Genomic DNA, 13,760 nt, shown 5'->3' with positions numbered 1-13,760 from the left:
CTATGTGCTCCACCCTCCCTTCTCCTGCTATGTACTCCTCTCTCCCTTCTCCTGCTATGTGCTCCTCCCTCCCTTCTCCTGCTGTGTACTCCTCTCTCCCTTCTCCTGCTATTTTTTCCTCCCTCCCTTCTCCTGCTGTGTACTCCTCCCTCCCTTCTCCTGCTATGTACTCCTCCCTCCCTTCTCCTGCTGCTCCTCCCTCCCTTCTCCTGCTATGTACTCCTCCCTCCCTTCTCCTGCTATGTGCTCCTCCCTCCCTTCTCCTGCTATGTGCTCCTCCCTCCCTTCTCCTGCTATGTGCTCCTCCCTCCCTTCTCCTGCTATGTGCTCCTCCCTCCCTTCTCCTCCTCTTATTCCTCATACTTCCTCACCTTTGCTCTCTCTATTCTTCTCTCATTCTCTTTCTCCATTCCTCCAGTCCATACCCTAATTGTTTTAACACTGCAGGGCACCACTACCTCCAGCTTCACATTCAGTATCACAACATCATCATCTGAAAACACTAACAGGTACAAAGAATTCTGATGATGATTGATGATGATGATTGATGACATGGGGTCATACTGTAACTGAATGCTCACTGAGGCATGCCTTTAGTCTGGATACAACAATTCTGGAAATAATATCAGAATTCAGTTGGTGAAGGTTCATAAATAAATCAACAACAAATAGTTTCCTCATCTCTGATATTGTTTGTCAGCGTTTAAATCGTTGCCATGCAAATGTCAAGCAAAAGATCATCAGTCACGTGACCGGACCGGTTATAGCAGAGGCAGTAGCTTTCGCTGGTGGTCATTAAATTAAACTCTGGTTTGTATCCACTGAGCGAGCGCCTTTCCCAATGGAGGAGCGTCTACAGCGGACCGGTTGCCTTCGGAAATCTTTTGAGAGAATACATATTTTTCATTGGACCTCCTCTCTCCTGATGTAAGGATCTACTTTTTGAAAGGACTAGTTTAACTTCCACCCCTTCGCAGCACCCGCGTTATCGCACCGATACCCCTCTGATGTCCGCCCGGTAGCAGCAACAACCGCAGCTTCTCCAGACCCCCATCGCGTGCCACTTGCCAATGCAAACCAAGCGTAAGTGGGGAGAAGCGCTCCGTGGGTAAGGATTTTCACATTTTATAGCTTATTATTTCATGTGTGCGTCATCTAGGTTATTATTCATCACCATACTTCCTATATAATTACCTATTCAGGCGTCCAATGTAGGCTAATGAGCACGGGGAGCATCTGAGCGAGACTTATTGAGAAGTTCTGGAATAATTCATGCCCAAGCAGATTTAAATTGATATCTATAGGCATATGTGAGTGATGGTGAAACATAATTTCATCAACATTTATAATTCAATAACGTTCGTGTTTTGGACACTGTGTTGATATCTGTTAATAACAAAGTGCAAAGGTTATTGTCACTCTTTATGGTATTATTTTAGCCGATACATCAGATCCCCAAAGTATTAGCTGACGTCACGGAGATAAGAGATAATCAGAAGAGAAGAGATACTGTTTTAACCAGTACTTCCCGTTTGTTTGTTCATAAAACAGGTTCATGACATTTCTACTGTCCAGGACATGAAGGCATACAGATAGATGCAAGTAGGCTACTGTTGGCTGTAGTTTAAACACATTTCCTTATTCAGAATGCCTTCGTTCATAGGAAGGTGTTACATGGCTGCTGCAGACTGTCCTACAGCCTGTCCTATTCCTATGGAGAAATCTAGTTGATCAGCCTGTCCTATTCCTATGGAGAAATCTAGTTGATCAGCCTGTCCTATTCCTATGGAGAAATCTAGTTGATCAGCCTGTCCTATTCCTATGGAGAAATCTAGTTGAACAGCCTGTCCTATTCCTATGGAGAAATCTAGTTGATCAGCCTGTCCTATTCCTATGGAGAAATCTAGTTGATCAGCCTGTCCTATTCCTATGGAGAAATCTAGTTGATCAGCCTGTCCTATTCCTATGGAGAAATCTAGTTGATCAGCCTGTCCTATTCCTATGGAGAAATCTATGGAGAAATCTAGTTGATCAGCCTGTCCTATTCCTATGGAGAAATCTAGTTGATCAGCCTGTCCTATTCCTATGGAGAAATCTAGTTGATCAGCCTGTCCTATTCCTATGGAGAAATCTAGTTGATCAGCCTGTCCTATTCCTATGGAGAAATCTAGTTGATAGAACCAGTATGATATACTACTGTACAGTCCCTGCTTCCAGTCTGTACTGAAAAACTACTATACAGTTCCTACTTCCTGTCTGTACTGGGGGGCATATGAGAGATGGAGGTCACATAGTGCACTATTTTTGACCAGTTCTCTATGGGGTTCTGGTCAAAAGTAGTGCACTTCATAGGGAATAGGGTGCCATTTGGGACATATCCAGAGTTTCCTCCTACTTGACACAGCGAACAGAGCATCCTTACCCTCCCAGCCTCTGGAACCTTCCTCCAGCACTGCTCAGCGCTGAAGAGAGCACCTGACCTCTAACCTTTAACCCCAGGGGAAGGACATTTTTAAGCCATATTAAAACAGTGGAAGTTGTGTAACTGCTTGACCGAATTCCACCACAGCTCTAAATTCCTAAGGCAGAGATCATAGTCCCTTGTGCACACATCCCCCCCCCCTCCCCCAGCTCCAGTCTGGTGGCTAAAAATACGATGCAGGGCTCGCGGGTCTGGGTTGGAGAATGTTTCCCAGCCGCTGTGACTGACGGTCCAGGCATCCGGTCACATTCAGAAGGGCTCTGATCTCTCTGGTCACTTCAGCAGAACTACAGGTCTCACTGGTCACTCCAGCTGATCTACGGGGCTCTCTGATCGCTGCAGCAAAACTACAGGTCTCTCTGGTCACTGCAGCAGAACTACAGGTCTCTCTGGTCGCTGCAGTAGAACTACAGATCTCTCTGATCTCTCTGGTCACTGCAGCAGAACTACAGATCTCTGGTCACTGCAGCCAAACTACAGGTCTCTGATCTCTCTGGTCACTGCAGTAGAACTACAGGTCTCTGGTCACTGCAGCAGAACTACAGGTCTTTCTGATCATTGCAGCAGAACTACAGATCTCTCTGGTCACTGCAGCAGAACTACAGATCTCTCTGGTCACTGCAGTAGAACTACAGGTCTCTGGTCACTGCAGCAGAACTACAGATCTCTCTGGTCACTGCAGTAGAACTACAGGTCTCTGGTCAATGCAGCAGAACTACAGATCTCTCTGATCTCTCTGGTCACTGCAGCAGAACAACAGGTCTCTCTGGTCCCTTTGGTCACTGCAGGAGAACTACAGATCTCTCTGATCTCTCTGGTCACTGCAGCAGATCTACCAGTCTCTCTGGTCACTGCAGCAGAACTACAGATAACTCTGGTCACTGCAGCAGAACTACAGATAACTCTGGTCACTGCAGCAGAACTACAGATGTCTCTGGTCACTGCAGCAGAACTGCAGGTCTCTCTGATCTCCCTGGTCATTGCAGCAGAACTACAGGTGTCTCTGGTCACTGCAGCAGAACTACAGATCTCTCTGGTCACTGCAGCAGAACTACAGATCTCTCTGATCTCTCTGGTCACTGCAGCAGAACTACAGATGTCTCTGGTCACTGCAGCAGAACTACAGATCTCTCTGATCACTGCAGCAGAACTACAGATGTCTCTGGTCACTGCAGCAGAACTACAGATGTATCTGGTCACTGCAGCAGAACTACAGATCTCTCTGATCACTGCAGCAGAACTACAGGTCTCTCTGACCACTGCAGCAGAACTACAGGTCTCTCTGATCACTGCAGCAGAACTACAGATGTCTCTGGTCACTGCAGTAAAACTACAGATCTCTCTGGTCACTGCAGCAGAACTACAGGTCTCTCTGGTCACTGCAGCAGAACTACAGGTCTCTCTGGTCACTGCAGCAGAACTACAGATCTCTCTGATCTCTCTGGTGACTGCAGCAGAACTACAGGTCTCTGGTCACTGCAGAAAAACTAAAGGTCTCTGGTCACTGCAGCAGAACTACAGATGTCTCTGGTCACTGCAGCAGAACTACAGGTCTCTCTGATCTCCCTGGTCATTGCAGCAGAACTACAGGTGTCTCTGGTCACTGCAGCAGAACTACAGATCTCTCTGGTCACTGCAGCAGAACCACAGATCTCTCTGATCTCTCTGGTCACTGCAGCAGAACTACAGATCTCTCTGATCACTGCAGCAGAACTACAGGTCTCTCTGATCACTGCAGCAGAACTACAGATGTCTCCGGTCACTGCAGCAGAACTACAGATGTCTCTGGTCACTGCAGCAGAACTACAGATGTCTCTGGTCACTGCAGCAGAACTACAGATGTCTCTGGTCACTGCAGCAGAACTACAGATCTCTCTGGTCACTGCAGCAGAACTACAGATCTCTCTGATCACTGCAGCAGAACTACAGATCTCTCTGATCACTGCAGCAGAACTACAGATGTCTCTGGTCACTGCAGTAGAACTACAGATCTCTCTGGTCACTGCAGTAGAACTACAGATCTCTCTGGTCACTGCAGTAGAACTACAGATCTCTCTAATCACTGCAGCAGAACTACAGGTCTCTCTGATCACTGCAGCAGAACTACAGGTCTCTGCAGCAGACTACAGGTCTCTCTCTCTGGTGACTGCAGCAGAACTACAGGTCTCTCTGGTCACTGCAGAAAAACTAAAGGTCTCTGGTCACTACAGCAGAACTACAGATGTCTCTGGTCATTGCAGCAGAACTACAGGTCTCTCTGGTCACTGCAGCAGAACTACAGGTCTCTCTGGTCACTGCAGCAGAACTACATTGTCTATAGACTGCATGACTAGTATAAGAAATAGCATCATCATATAAACAAACACAATCTTCTATAACAGTGAGAGAAGGGTCTGTTTTATCAGCTGAAAGATCCTTGATGTATTACTGACTCACCACATCTCACCTGTCTAGGTATTACTGACTCACCACATCTCACCTGTCTAGGTATTACTGACTCACCACATCTCACCTGTCTAGGTATTACTGACTCACCACATCACCTGTCTAGGTATTACTGACTCACCACATCACCTGTCTAGGTATTACTGACTCACCACATCACCTGTCTAGGTATTACTGGCTCACATCTCACCTGTCTAGGTATTTAGTGACATCACACTTCACCCCTACCTATATGTACAAATTACCTCAACTAACCTGTAACCCGCACACTGACTCAGTACCGGTACCCCCTGTATATAGCCTCGTTGTTGTTAGGTTATTGTGTTACTTTTGATTATTTTCTATTATTTACTTTAGTTTATTTGGTAAATATTTTCTTAACTCTTCTTGAACTGCATGGTTGGTTAAGGGCTTGTAAGACAGCATTTCACGGTAAGGTCTCCCTACACATGTTGTATTCGGCGCATGTGACAAATAAAGTTTGATTTGAACTCACCTGTCTCGGTATTTAGTGATGTCACATCTCACCTGTCCTCTCCTTCTCTCCTCTTCTAGGTCTCCCTCCTCCATGGCCTCTTTTCCCTCCATCTCATCCCCCCTTCCCCTCCTCTCCCTCTTCCTCCTCCTCTCCATCCCTCCAGTGGCTCCTATCCAGCCCCAATGGCCCCTGCAACGCGTCCCTGTGGTCTTACCCCAGGTGACAGAGGACCGACCCGCCCCTCACTTCCAGGCTGACGCCCGATTGGACGTCACCTCCCCATGTGACCCAGAATGCCACAAGAAGGCTCTTCCCCCCAGCTACTGGGACCTGCGTAGCATCCTGTCATACGAGACACTCCATAGCAACGGTCGCCTCACCGAAACCGCCGTGGGGATCTACGGGTACACCGCCCGCACCCAGACCACGCCGGCACTGCCTTCCCGACGCAAACGTCAGATCTTTGGCCATGACGGGCGTTTCAGCATTGTAGGGCAAGACTTCCTGTTGAACTACCCATTCTCGGCAGCGGTCAAGCTGTCCACCGGGTGTTCCGGAACACTGGTGGGCGACCGGCACGTTCTAACCGCCGCCCACTGCGTCCACGACGGGAAGAACTACGTGAAAGGGGCGCAAAAGCTCCGGGTGGGTTTCCTGAAGCCAAAGCAGCGTGACTCTCCCAATCCGGCCTCTGCCACCAATGCATCCAACACCCATCCATCACCCCCAGATAAGATGAAGTTCCAGTGGATTCGTGCCAGGCGCACCCACGTGCCCAAAGGCTGGATCAAGGGCAACGGCAACGACATCGGAATGGACTACGACTACGCCTTATTAGAGCTCAAGAAGGCCCACAAACGACGCCACATGAAGCTGGGCGTCTCCCCGCCGGCGAAGCAGCTGCCCGGGCGCAGGGTCCAGTTCTCCGGCTATGACAACGACCGGCCGGGCCAGCTGGTCTACCGGTTCTGCCGGGCTGGAGAGGAGACGCCAGACCTGCTCTACCAGCACTGTGACGCCCAGCCCGGGGCCAGTGGCTCGGGGATCTACGCTCGTATGTGGGACCGGAGGAGGCGGCGCTGGGAGAGGAAGGTGATCGGGGTGTTCTCAGGGCACCAGTGGGTGGATCGAGACGGGGCGTCGCAAGAGTTTAACGTGGCGGTGAGGGTGACGCCTCTGAAATACGCCCAGATCTGCTACTGGATCAAAGGAAACTATGTAGACTGCCGAGAAGGATGAGGAAGAGGTGGTCATGCACATACTGCACACACACACACAGAGAGGATAATGGAGGACAAAGGGGTCTTCACTTCCCTCGCTGAGGAAGTGAAGTTGACAAGTGGACCCGTCATTCACACACATGCAGAACACACTTCATCACGCATCAATACTGTTTCATTACTAATACATACCATTGTTCTGCATGCAGAGACATCCCTCCCAACACACAACTAAGAACGACTCACATTTACATCCAGGAAGTCCTACTGTACATACATACATCCTCACTAACCCTTTCCGTCGTACATTAAGTCAAATGTAAAACATGTATTCGTGCCCTTCTTACTGCATGATCAACACTGTGCTTTGAAACACAACTGAAAGGTGTTATGACTGAGCTTTAGAAGATGGCTTTGACCAGGGACTCCCTGGACCAGCGTGTTATGATGGTGAAGAGAACATTTAATGCACTGAAAGAAAGGATGAAATAGGAGGAGGAACAAGAAGATGTGTAAGAGATTGGTGGAGAGACAGATGCAGTTTCACTGCTAATTCTATAGATTGTCAGAGCTCTGTTGGGACAACTTTTTTTTCTTGTTATTGCCAATGAATGTAACCCTGTCATCAACCAAAGGTGCTACCCTGCTCTTAAAAAATGTAAACTCAAGGTATAGACTGTCACAGTACAAACGGTTGTAGTTTCAAATGGACCCAAGAAAAATATCAATAGCTCCCTCTGCTGGGCCAAATACAATACTACAGGCCACTTTGATGACAGCAGAGTGTTGACTCTGGAACACTGACCCTCAACTACTCATGATATGCACTTTGTCAAACCTTATGGGTGAGCTATTTTTCTGTTTCAAAAACAATTGTGCAGCAATATATATATATATATATCAACTTTATAATGCTTTGGAATAAAATGCATAATGTGGTTTTGCAAATGGGTCTTTGTGGTTTCATCTCTTATCTACATGGTCTCATGGACAAACAAACATTTCACTAGTCAGTTTAACAGCATTATTTTAGTTTTTTATTTCAGATTTCAACAGCATAAAAAATGCTCATCAAAAATCAAACACTGTGAGCCATACGATAGTCCATGTCCCCCCCCCTCCATCTTCCTTCCACCTCACCCACTGAAAAGATAAACACACAGCTAACGTTCCAGGTCATCTTTATTGCAGTCATCCTGCACATATCAGATCTCACAACATCGCAGGTACCACATTCATCATTCATTTCATATAGCAATCTGCTGTGAGGCGCCTACAGCAGGACTGCATTAAAAGACAAGGTGGAACGCGCCCGTGAACAAACATGATCATACAGGCAACCTGGGATTTTGGCACGTTGATAAAACATGAATCATTCTAGATCAGCTGCTCATAGAAAAGGAACGAGATAGAATGGATGAGCGGACAGTTATGGCACTGGAAGCCATCTCACATCGTCATCTGGGACTGGCAACAAGGCAAGCTGTTTAAAATAACACTGCTAGCAGCGGAGCACAACTTGTAGCATTGAAGATACCAAGTGTCATTTGTAATTTAATTTCAAGCACACACTGGAAAGTAAAGCACATACACATGTCTGCACATTCAATGCGGTTCGTCTCCCATCTAGAAAACGGCAATCTGTTGCGGTGGTGGTGTCCATTCTATCCAGACTATATCTATGTTTTTCGCTTCTCAGGCACAGTGAAATGAAGAGCGGCAATTTGTGGTAAATGAATGACCTGAATGAACATGACACTGTGAAGAAGACATTGTGCCTGTCCCAAATGGCACCCTATTCCCTACATAGTGTAGGGAATAGGGTGCCATTTGGGACGTGGGTATGTTCTACAGGCACCAGAGTCAGCGCTCATGGCCAAACTGCAGACGGTCTTGCTACGAAACGAATCCTAATAAAACACCGTAAAGGGATGAATATGTTCTCTAAAGAGGCAGTGTGCAGGGAGAGGCGGGGTCTCCTCAGTCGCTTCCTTGATTGGCCAACCGAGCCAAAGTCTCATCCTTGATTGGCCACCGGTACCATCTGATTGGCTCTGAAGCCTTCTTTAAGCATCTTTGGTGGAAGTCGGAACGCGGTGAGCATAGGGGGAGCAGCTTAGCACAGCACGTGGGCGGGGCCTCATGGCATCAAGAACACAACTCACTCTCTCCCATCCAATCGCTTTGCACCATGAAGCAACAACAAACATCACATGACAATACTACCGTAATGCCCTGTTACTTTTGAAAACAGTATACAAAATAAAATATTATTTAAATAGGTATAAACATTGCATGAAAAATAGAACCGTATCAAAACAATATGAGTTCACAGTCAGTCCCTCCTGCTGCACGCCGACCCCTCTCTCACCTCCACCCCCTCCGTACAGCCGTAGTGGCAGGGAGGCTAGGGAGTATCCGAACCCACGTCCCCAGCTCCAGAACCCTCTCCTGGGGTGTCACTGGGACTTGAGCCCCAGGCCGTTGGTGGTGCCGGACCCGGGGCTGGAGGTAACAGGGTAGGAGTAGGCCTTGCCCAGCACGATGCGGTCCCGGAGCATCTTGAAGAGGACGTAGTAGTTACAGAACAGGATGAGGCCCAGGGACAGGGTGTGGTTCCAGCTGTCAGAGCGGAGCAGGGAGTACAACTGGTACAGGACTACGCTGGACTCGATCCAGATTAACAGGTTTAGGATCCGCAACGGCTTGTGGAAAAGGAACTGCAACACACATAACATCACGACTGGTATTTATTTATAAACATGTATTTATAGTTAGACTTGTAAATAAAAGGGACATCTCAAGGCAGTACATGGGCAGTACATAAACACACACAGACTAAAGGGTCTAGTGAAAGGCAGTACATAAACACACATAGACCAAAGGGTCTAGTGAAAGGCAGTACATAAACACACACAGACCAAAGGGTCTAGTGAAAGGCAGTACATAAACACACACAGACTAAAGGGTCTAGTGAAAGGCAGTACATAAACACACACAGACCAAAGGGTCTAGTGAAAGGCAGTACATAAACACACACAGACTAAAGGGTCTAGTGAAAGGCAGTACATAAAAACCAGACTAAAGGGGGAGACGTCTGAGGGCAGGGCCACGTTAAAGGGTCCTACAGCCTTGTACAGGCTGTACATAAACACCCCCTGGGGCCAGACTGTACTCTCAGACCATCTGCAACACACAATGAGAGGTGGAGGTTGATCCTGAAAGCCGACAGATCAAATAGAACCCTGCCTAGAAGACTAGACAGTCTGGTGGACAAGGGTCTAACCCTCTTCCTGGAGACTCCTTATGCAGGGCTTTCCTCCATCCCTGCTCTAACGCACCTGGTAGAGTCCTGAACAACATTAGATTAGAGTCAGATGTGTTGGAACAAAATCCTGCATATGTCTAGTTCTCTAGGAGAAAAGGTTGGGTTACGTACTGACACACAAGTGTTGCGGGGCGTTGTTGTAGAAGTATGTGTGTGTGGGGTGGACCACCTAAGCATGCTGTGGGCCGTTGCTGTAGAAGTATGTGTGTGTGTGGACCACCTACACGTGCTGTGAGCCGTTGTTGTAGAAGTATGTGAGTGTGGGGACCACCTACACGTGCTGTGGGGCGTTGTTGTAGAAGTATGTGAGTGTGGGGACCACCTACACGTGCTGTGGGGCGTTGTTGTAGAAGTATGTGAGTGTGGGGACCACCTACATGTGCTGTGGGGCGTTGTTGTAGAAGTATGTGTGTGTGGGGACCACCTACACGTGCTGTGGGGCGTTGTTGTAGAAGTATGTGTGTGGGGACCACCTACACGTGCTGTGGGCGTTGTTGTAGAAGTATGTGTGTGTGGGGACCACCTACACGTGCTGTGGGGCGTTGTTGTAGAAGTATGTGTGTGTGGGGACCACCGACACGTGCTGTGAGCCGTTGCTGTAGAAGTATGTGTGTGTGTGGACCACCTACACGTGCTGTGGGGCGTTGTTGTAGAAGTATGTGAGTGTGGGGACCACCTACACGTGCTGTGGGGCGTTGTTGTAGAAGTATGTGTGTGTGGGGACCACCTACACGTGCTGTGGGGCGTTGTTGTAGAAGTATGTGTGTGTGGGGACCACCTACACGTGCTGTGGGGCGTTGTTGTAGAAGTATGTGAGTGTGGGGACCACCTACACGTGCTGTGGGGCGTTGTTGTAGAAGTATGTGAGTGTGGGGACCACCTACACGTGCTGTGGGGCGTTGTTGTAGAAGTATGTTAGTGTGGGGACCACCTACACGTGCTGTGGGGCGTTGTTGTAGAAGTATGTGTGTGTGGGGACCACCTACACGTGCTGTGGGGCGTTGTTGTAGAAGTATGTGTGTGTGGGGACCACCTACACGTGCTGTGGGGCGTTGTTGTAGAAGTATGTGAGTGTGGGGACCACCTACACGTGCTGTGGGGCGTTGTTGTAGAAGTATGTGTGTGTGGGGACCACCTACACGTGCTGTGGGGCGTTGTTGTAGAAGTATGTGAGTGTGGGGACCACCTACACGTGCTGTGGGGCGTTGTTGTAGAAGTATATGTGTTTGGGGACCACCTACACGTGCTGTGGGGCGTTGTTGTAGAAGTATGTTAGTGTGGGGACCACCTACACGTGCTGTGGGGCGTTGTTGTAGAAGTATGTGTGTGTGGGGACCACCTACACGTGCTGTGGGGCGTTGTTGTAGAAGTATGTGAGTGTGGGGACCACCTACACGTGCTGTGGGGCGTTGTTGTAGAAGTATGTGAGTGTGGGGACCACCTACACGTGCTGTGGGGCGTTGTTGTAGAAGTATGTTAGTGTGGGGACCACCTACACGTGCTGTGGGGCGTTGTTGTAGAAGTATGTGTGTGTGGGGACCACCTACACGTGCTGTGGGCGTTGTTGTAGAAGTATGTGAGTGTGGGGACCACCTACACGTGCTGTGGGGCGTTGTTGTAGAAGTATGTGAGTGTGGGGACCACCTACACGTGCTGTGGGGCGTTGTTGTAGAAGTATGTGTGTTGGGGACCACCTACACGTGCTGTGGGGCGTTGTTGTAGAAGTATGTGAGTGTGGGGACCACCTACACGTGCTGTGGGGCGTTGTTGTAGAAGTATGTGTGTGTGGGGACCACCTACACGTGCTGTGGGGCGTTGTTGTAGAAGTATGTGAGTGTGGGGACCACCTACACGTGCTGTGGGGCGTTGTTGTAGAAGTATGTGTGTGGGGACCACCTACACGTGCTGTGGGGCGTTGTTGTAGAAGTATGTGAGTGTGGGGACCACCTACACGTGCTGTGGGGCGTTGTTGTAGAAGTATGTGTGTGTGGGGACCACCTACACGTGCTGGGGGCGTTGTTGTAGAAGTATGTGAGTGTGGGGACCACCTACACGTGCTGTGGGGCGTTGTTGTAGAAGTATGTGTGTGTGGGGACCACCTACACGTGCTGTGGGGCGTTGTTGTAGAAGTATGTGTGTGTGGGGACCACCAACACGTGCTGTGAGCCGTTGCTGTAGAAGTATGTGTGTGTGTGGACCACCTACACGTGCTGTGGGCCGCTGCTGTAGAAGTATGTGTGTGTGGGGACCACCGACACGTGCTGTGGGGCGTTGCTGTAGAAGTATGTGTGTGTGGGGACCACCTACACGTGCTGTGGGGCGTTGTTGAAGTATGTGTGTGTGGGGACCACCGACACGCGCTGTGGGGTGTTGCTGTAGAAGTATGTGTGTGTGGGGACCACCGACACGTGCTGTGAGCCGTTGCTGTAGAAGTATGTGTGTGTGTGGACCACCTACACGTGCTGTGGGCCGCTGCTGTAGAAGTATGTGTGTGTGGGGACCACCGACACGTGCTGTGGGGCGTTGCTGGAGAAGTATGTGTGTGTGGGGACCACCTACACGTGCTGTGGGGCGTTGTTGTAGAAGTATGTGTGTGTGGGGACCACCTACACGTGCTGTGGGCCGCTGCTGTAGAAGTATGTGTGTGTGGGGACCACCGACACGTGCTGTGGGCCGCTGCTGTAGAAGTATGTGTGTGTGTGGACCACCTACACGTGCTGTGGGCCATTGCTGTAGAAGTATGTGTATGTGTGTGTGTGTATGTGTGGACCACCTACACGTGCTGTGGCGCGTTGCTGTAGAATCCGTGCTCCAGCTTCTGCCAGCGCCCCAGGTGGGCTGCAGAGCGGTGCAGCAGGTCACAGTAGCTGGGAGGTAACAGCTGGCTCATCAGCATAACAAACGCATTGATCCACACCATGATCAGGTGCTCACAGGACCAGCGCATGTCATAGTACTGGGTACTCTGGAGGGGGAGAGAAGACCACGTTTTAGGGTTCAGGGGCCTTAACACAAACGCAGGAGACAACACCTAGGATACCTGGAGACTGAAGGAGGAGACTGTGAACACACAAAGACTCAGGGGAGGGGAGATGAGTACCAGCAGGGTGGACAGTTCCTTGGATAACGGGGAGGGAGATGAGTACCAGCAGGGTGGACAGTTCCTTGGATAACGGGGAGGGAGATGAGTACCAGCAGGGTGGACAGTTCCTTGATAACAGGGGAGGGGAGATGAGTACCAGCAGGGTGGACAGTTCCTTGGATAACAGGGGAGGGGAGATGAGTACCAGCAGGGTGGACAGTTCCTTGGATAACAGAGAGGAAGGCTACGTAGTAAGGGGGGAGATGAGTACCAGCAGGGTGGACAGTTCCTTGGATAACAGGGGAGATGAGTACCAGCAGGGTGGACAGTTCCTTGGATAACGGGGAGGGGAGATGAGTACCAGCAGGGTGGACAGTTCCTTGGATAACGGGGAGGGGAGATGAGTACCAGCAGGGTGGACAGTTCCTTGATAACAGAGAGGAAGGGGAGATGAGTACCAGCAGGGTGGACAGTTCCTTGGATAACTTGATGAAGCAGAGGGGAGATGAGTACCAGCATGGTGGACAGTTCCTTGGATAACGGGGAGGGGAGATGAGTACCAGCAGGGTGGACAGTTCCTTGGATAACAGGGAGGGGAGATGAGTACCAGCAGGGTGGACAGTTCCTTGGATAACGGGGAGGGGAGCTGAGTACCAGCAGGGTGGACAGTTCCTTGGATAACGGGGACCTTGGGGAGATGAGTACCAGCAGGGTGGACAGTTCCT

The 13,760-nt window shown here is 49.7% G+C and overlaps 2 protein-coding genes across 2 annotated transcripts in view; one reads left to right on the top strand and one right to left on the bottom strand.

The window, feature by feature from the left end:
- Positions 1 to 780: 780 nt before the first annotated feature.
- LOC135535221 (serine protease 23-like) lies at positions 781 to 7,573 on the top strand. Its single transcript, XM_064961918.1, has 2 exons — positions 781 to 1,108; positions 5,483 to 7,573. The coding sequence occupies exons 1-2, from the start codon at positions 1,071 to 1,073 to the stop codon at positions 6,642 to 6,644; spliced, it is 1,200 nt and encodes a 399-aa protein (XP_064817990.1). The 5' UTR covers positions 781 to 1,070; the 3' UTR covers positions 6,645 to 7,573.
- A 674-nt stretch (positions 7,574 to 8,247) lies between these two features.
- LOC135535222 (transmembrane protein 39A-like) overlaps positions 8,248 to 13,760 on the bottom strand; it is a 29,706-nt gene continuing 24,193 nt past the window's right edge. Inside the window, exons 8-10 of the mRNA XM_064961919.1 lie at positions 12,731 to 12,918; positions 9,703 to 9,811; positions 8,248 to 9,345 (exon numbers count right to left, since the gene is read on the bottom strand). Of these exons, the coding sequence (XP_064817991.1) occupies positions 9,085 to 9,345; positions 9,703 to 9,811; positions 12,731 to 12,918 (558 nt within the window). The 3' untranslated portion in view covers positions 8,248 to 9,084. The remainder of the gene's footprint in view (positions 9,346 to 9,702; positions 9,812 to 12,730; positions 12,919 to 13,760) is intronic.

The sequence above is a fragment of the Oncorhynchus masou genome, unplaced genomic scaffold (genome assembly GCF_036934945.1).
Source record: "Oncorhynchus masou masou isolate Uvic2021 unplaced genomic scaffold, UVic_Omas_1.1 unplaced_scaffold_461, whole genome shotgun sequence".
NCBI classification, from domain to species: domain Eukaryota; kingdom Metazoa; phylum Chordata; class Actinopteri; order Salmoniformes; family Salmonidae; genus Oncorhynchus; species Oncorhynchus masou.
Note: the sequence above shows the minus strand (reverse complement) of the source record. Positions and strands in the feature narration are given on the sequence as shown.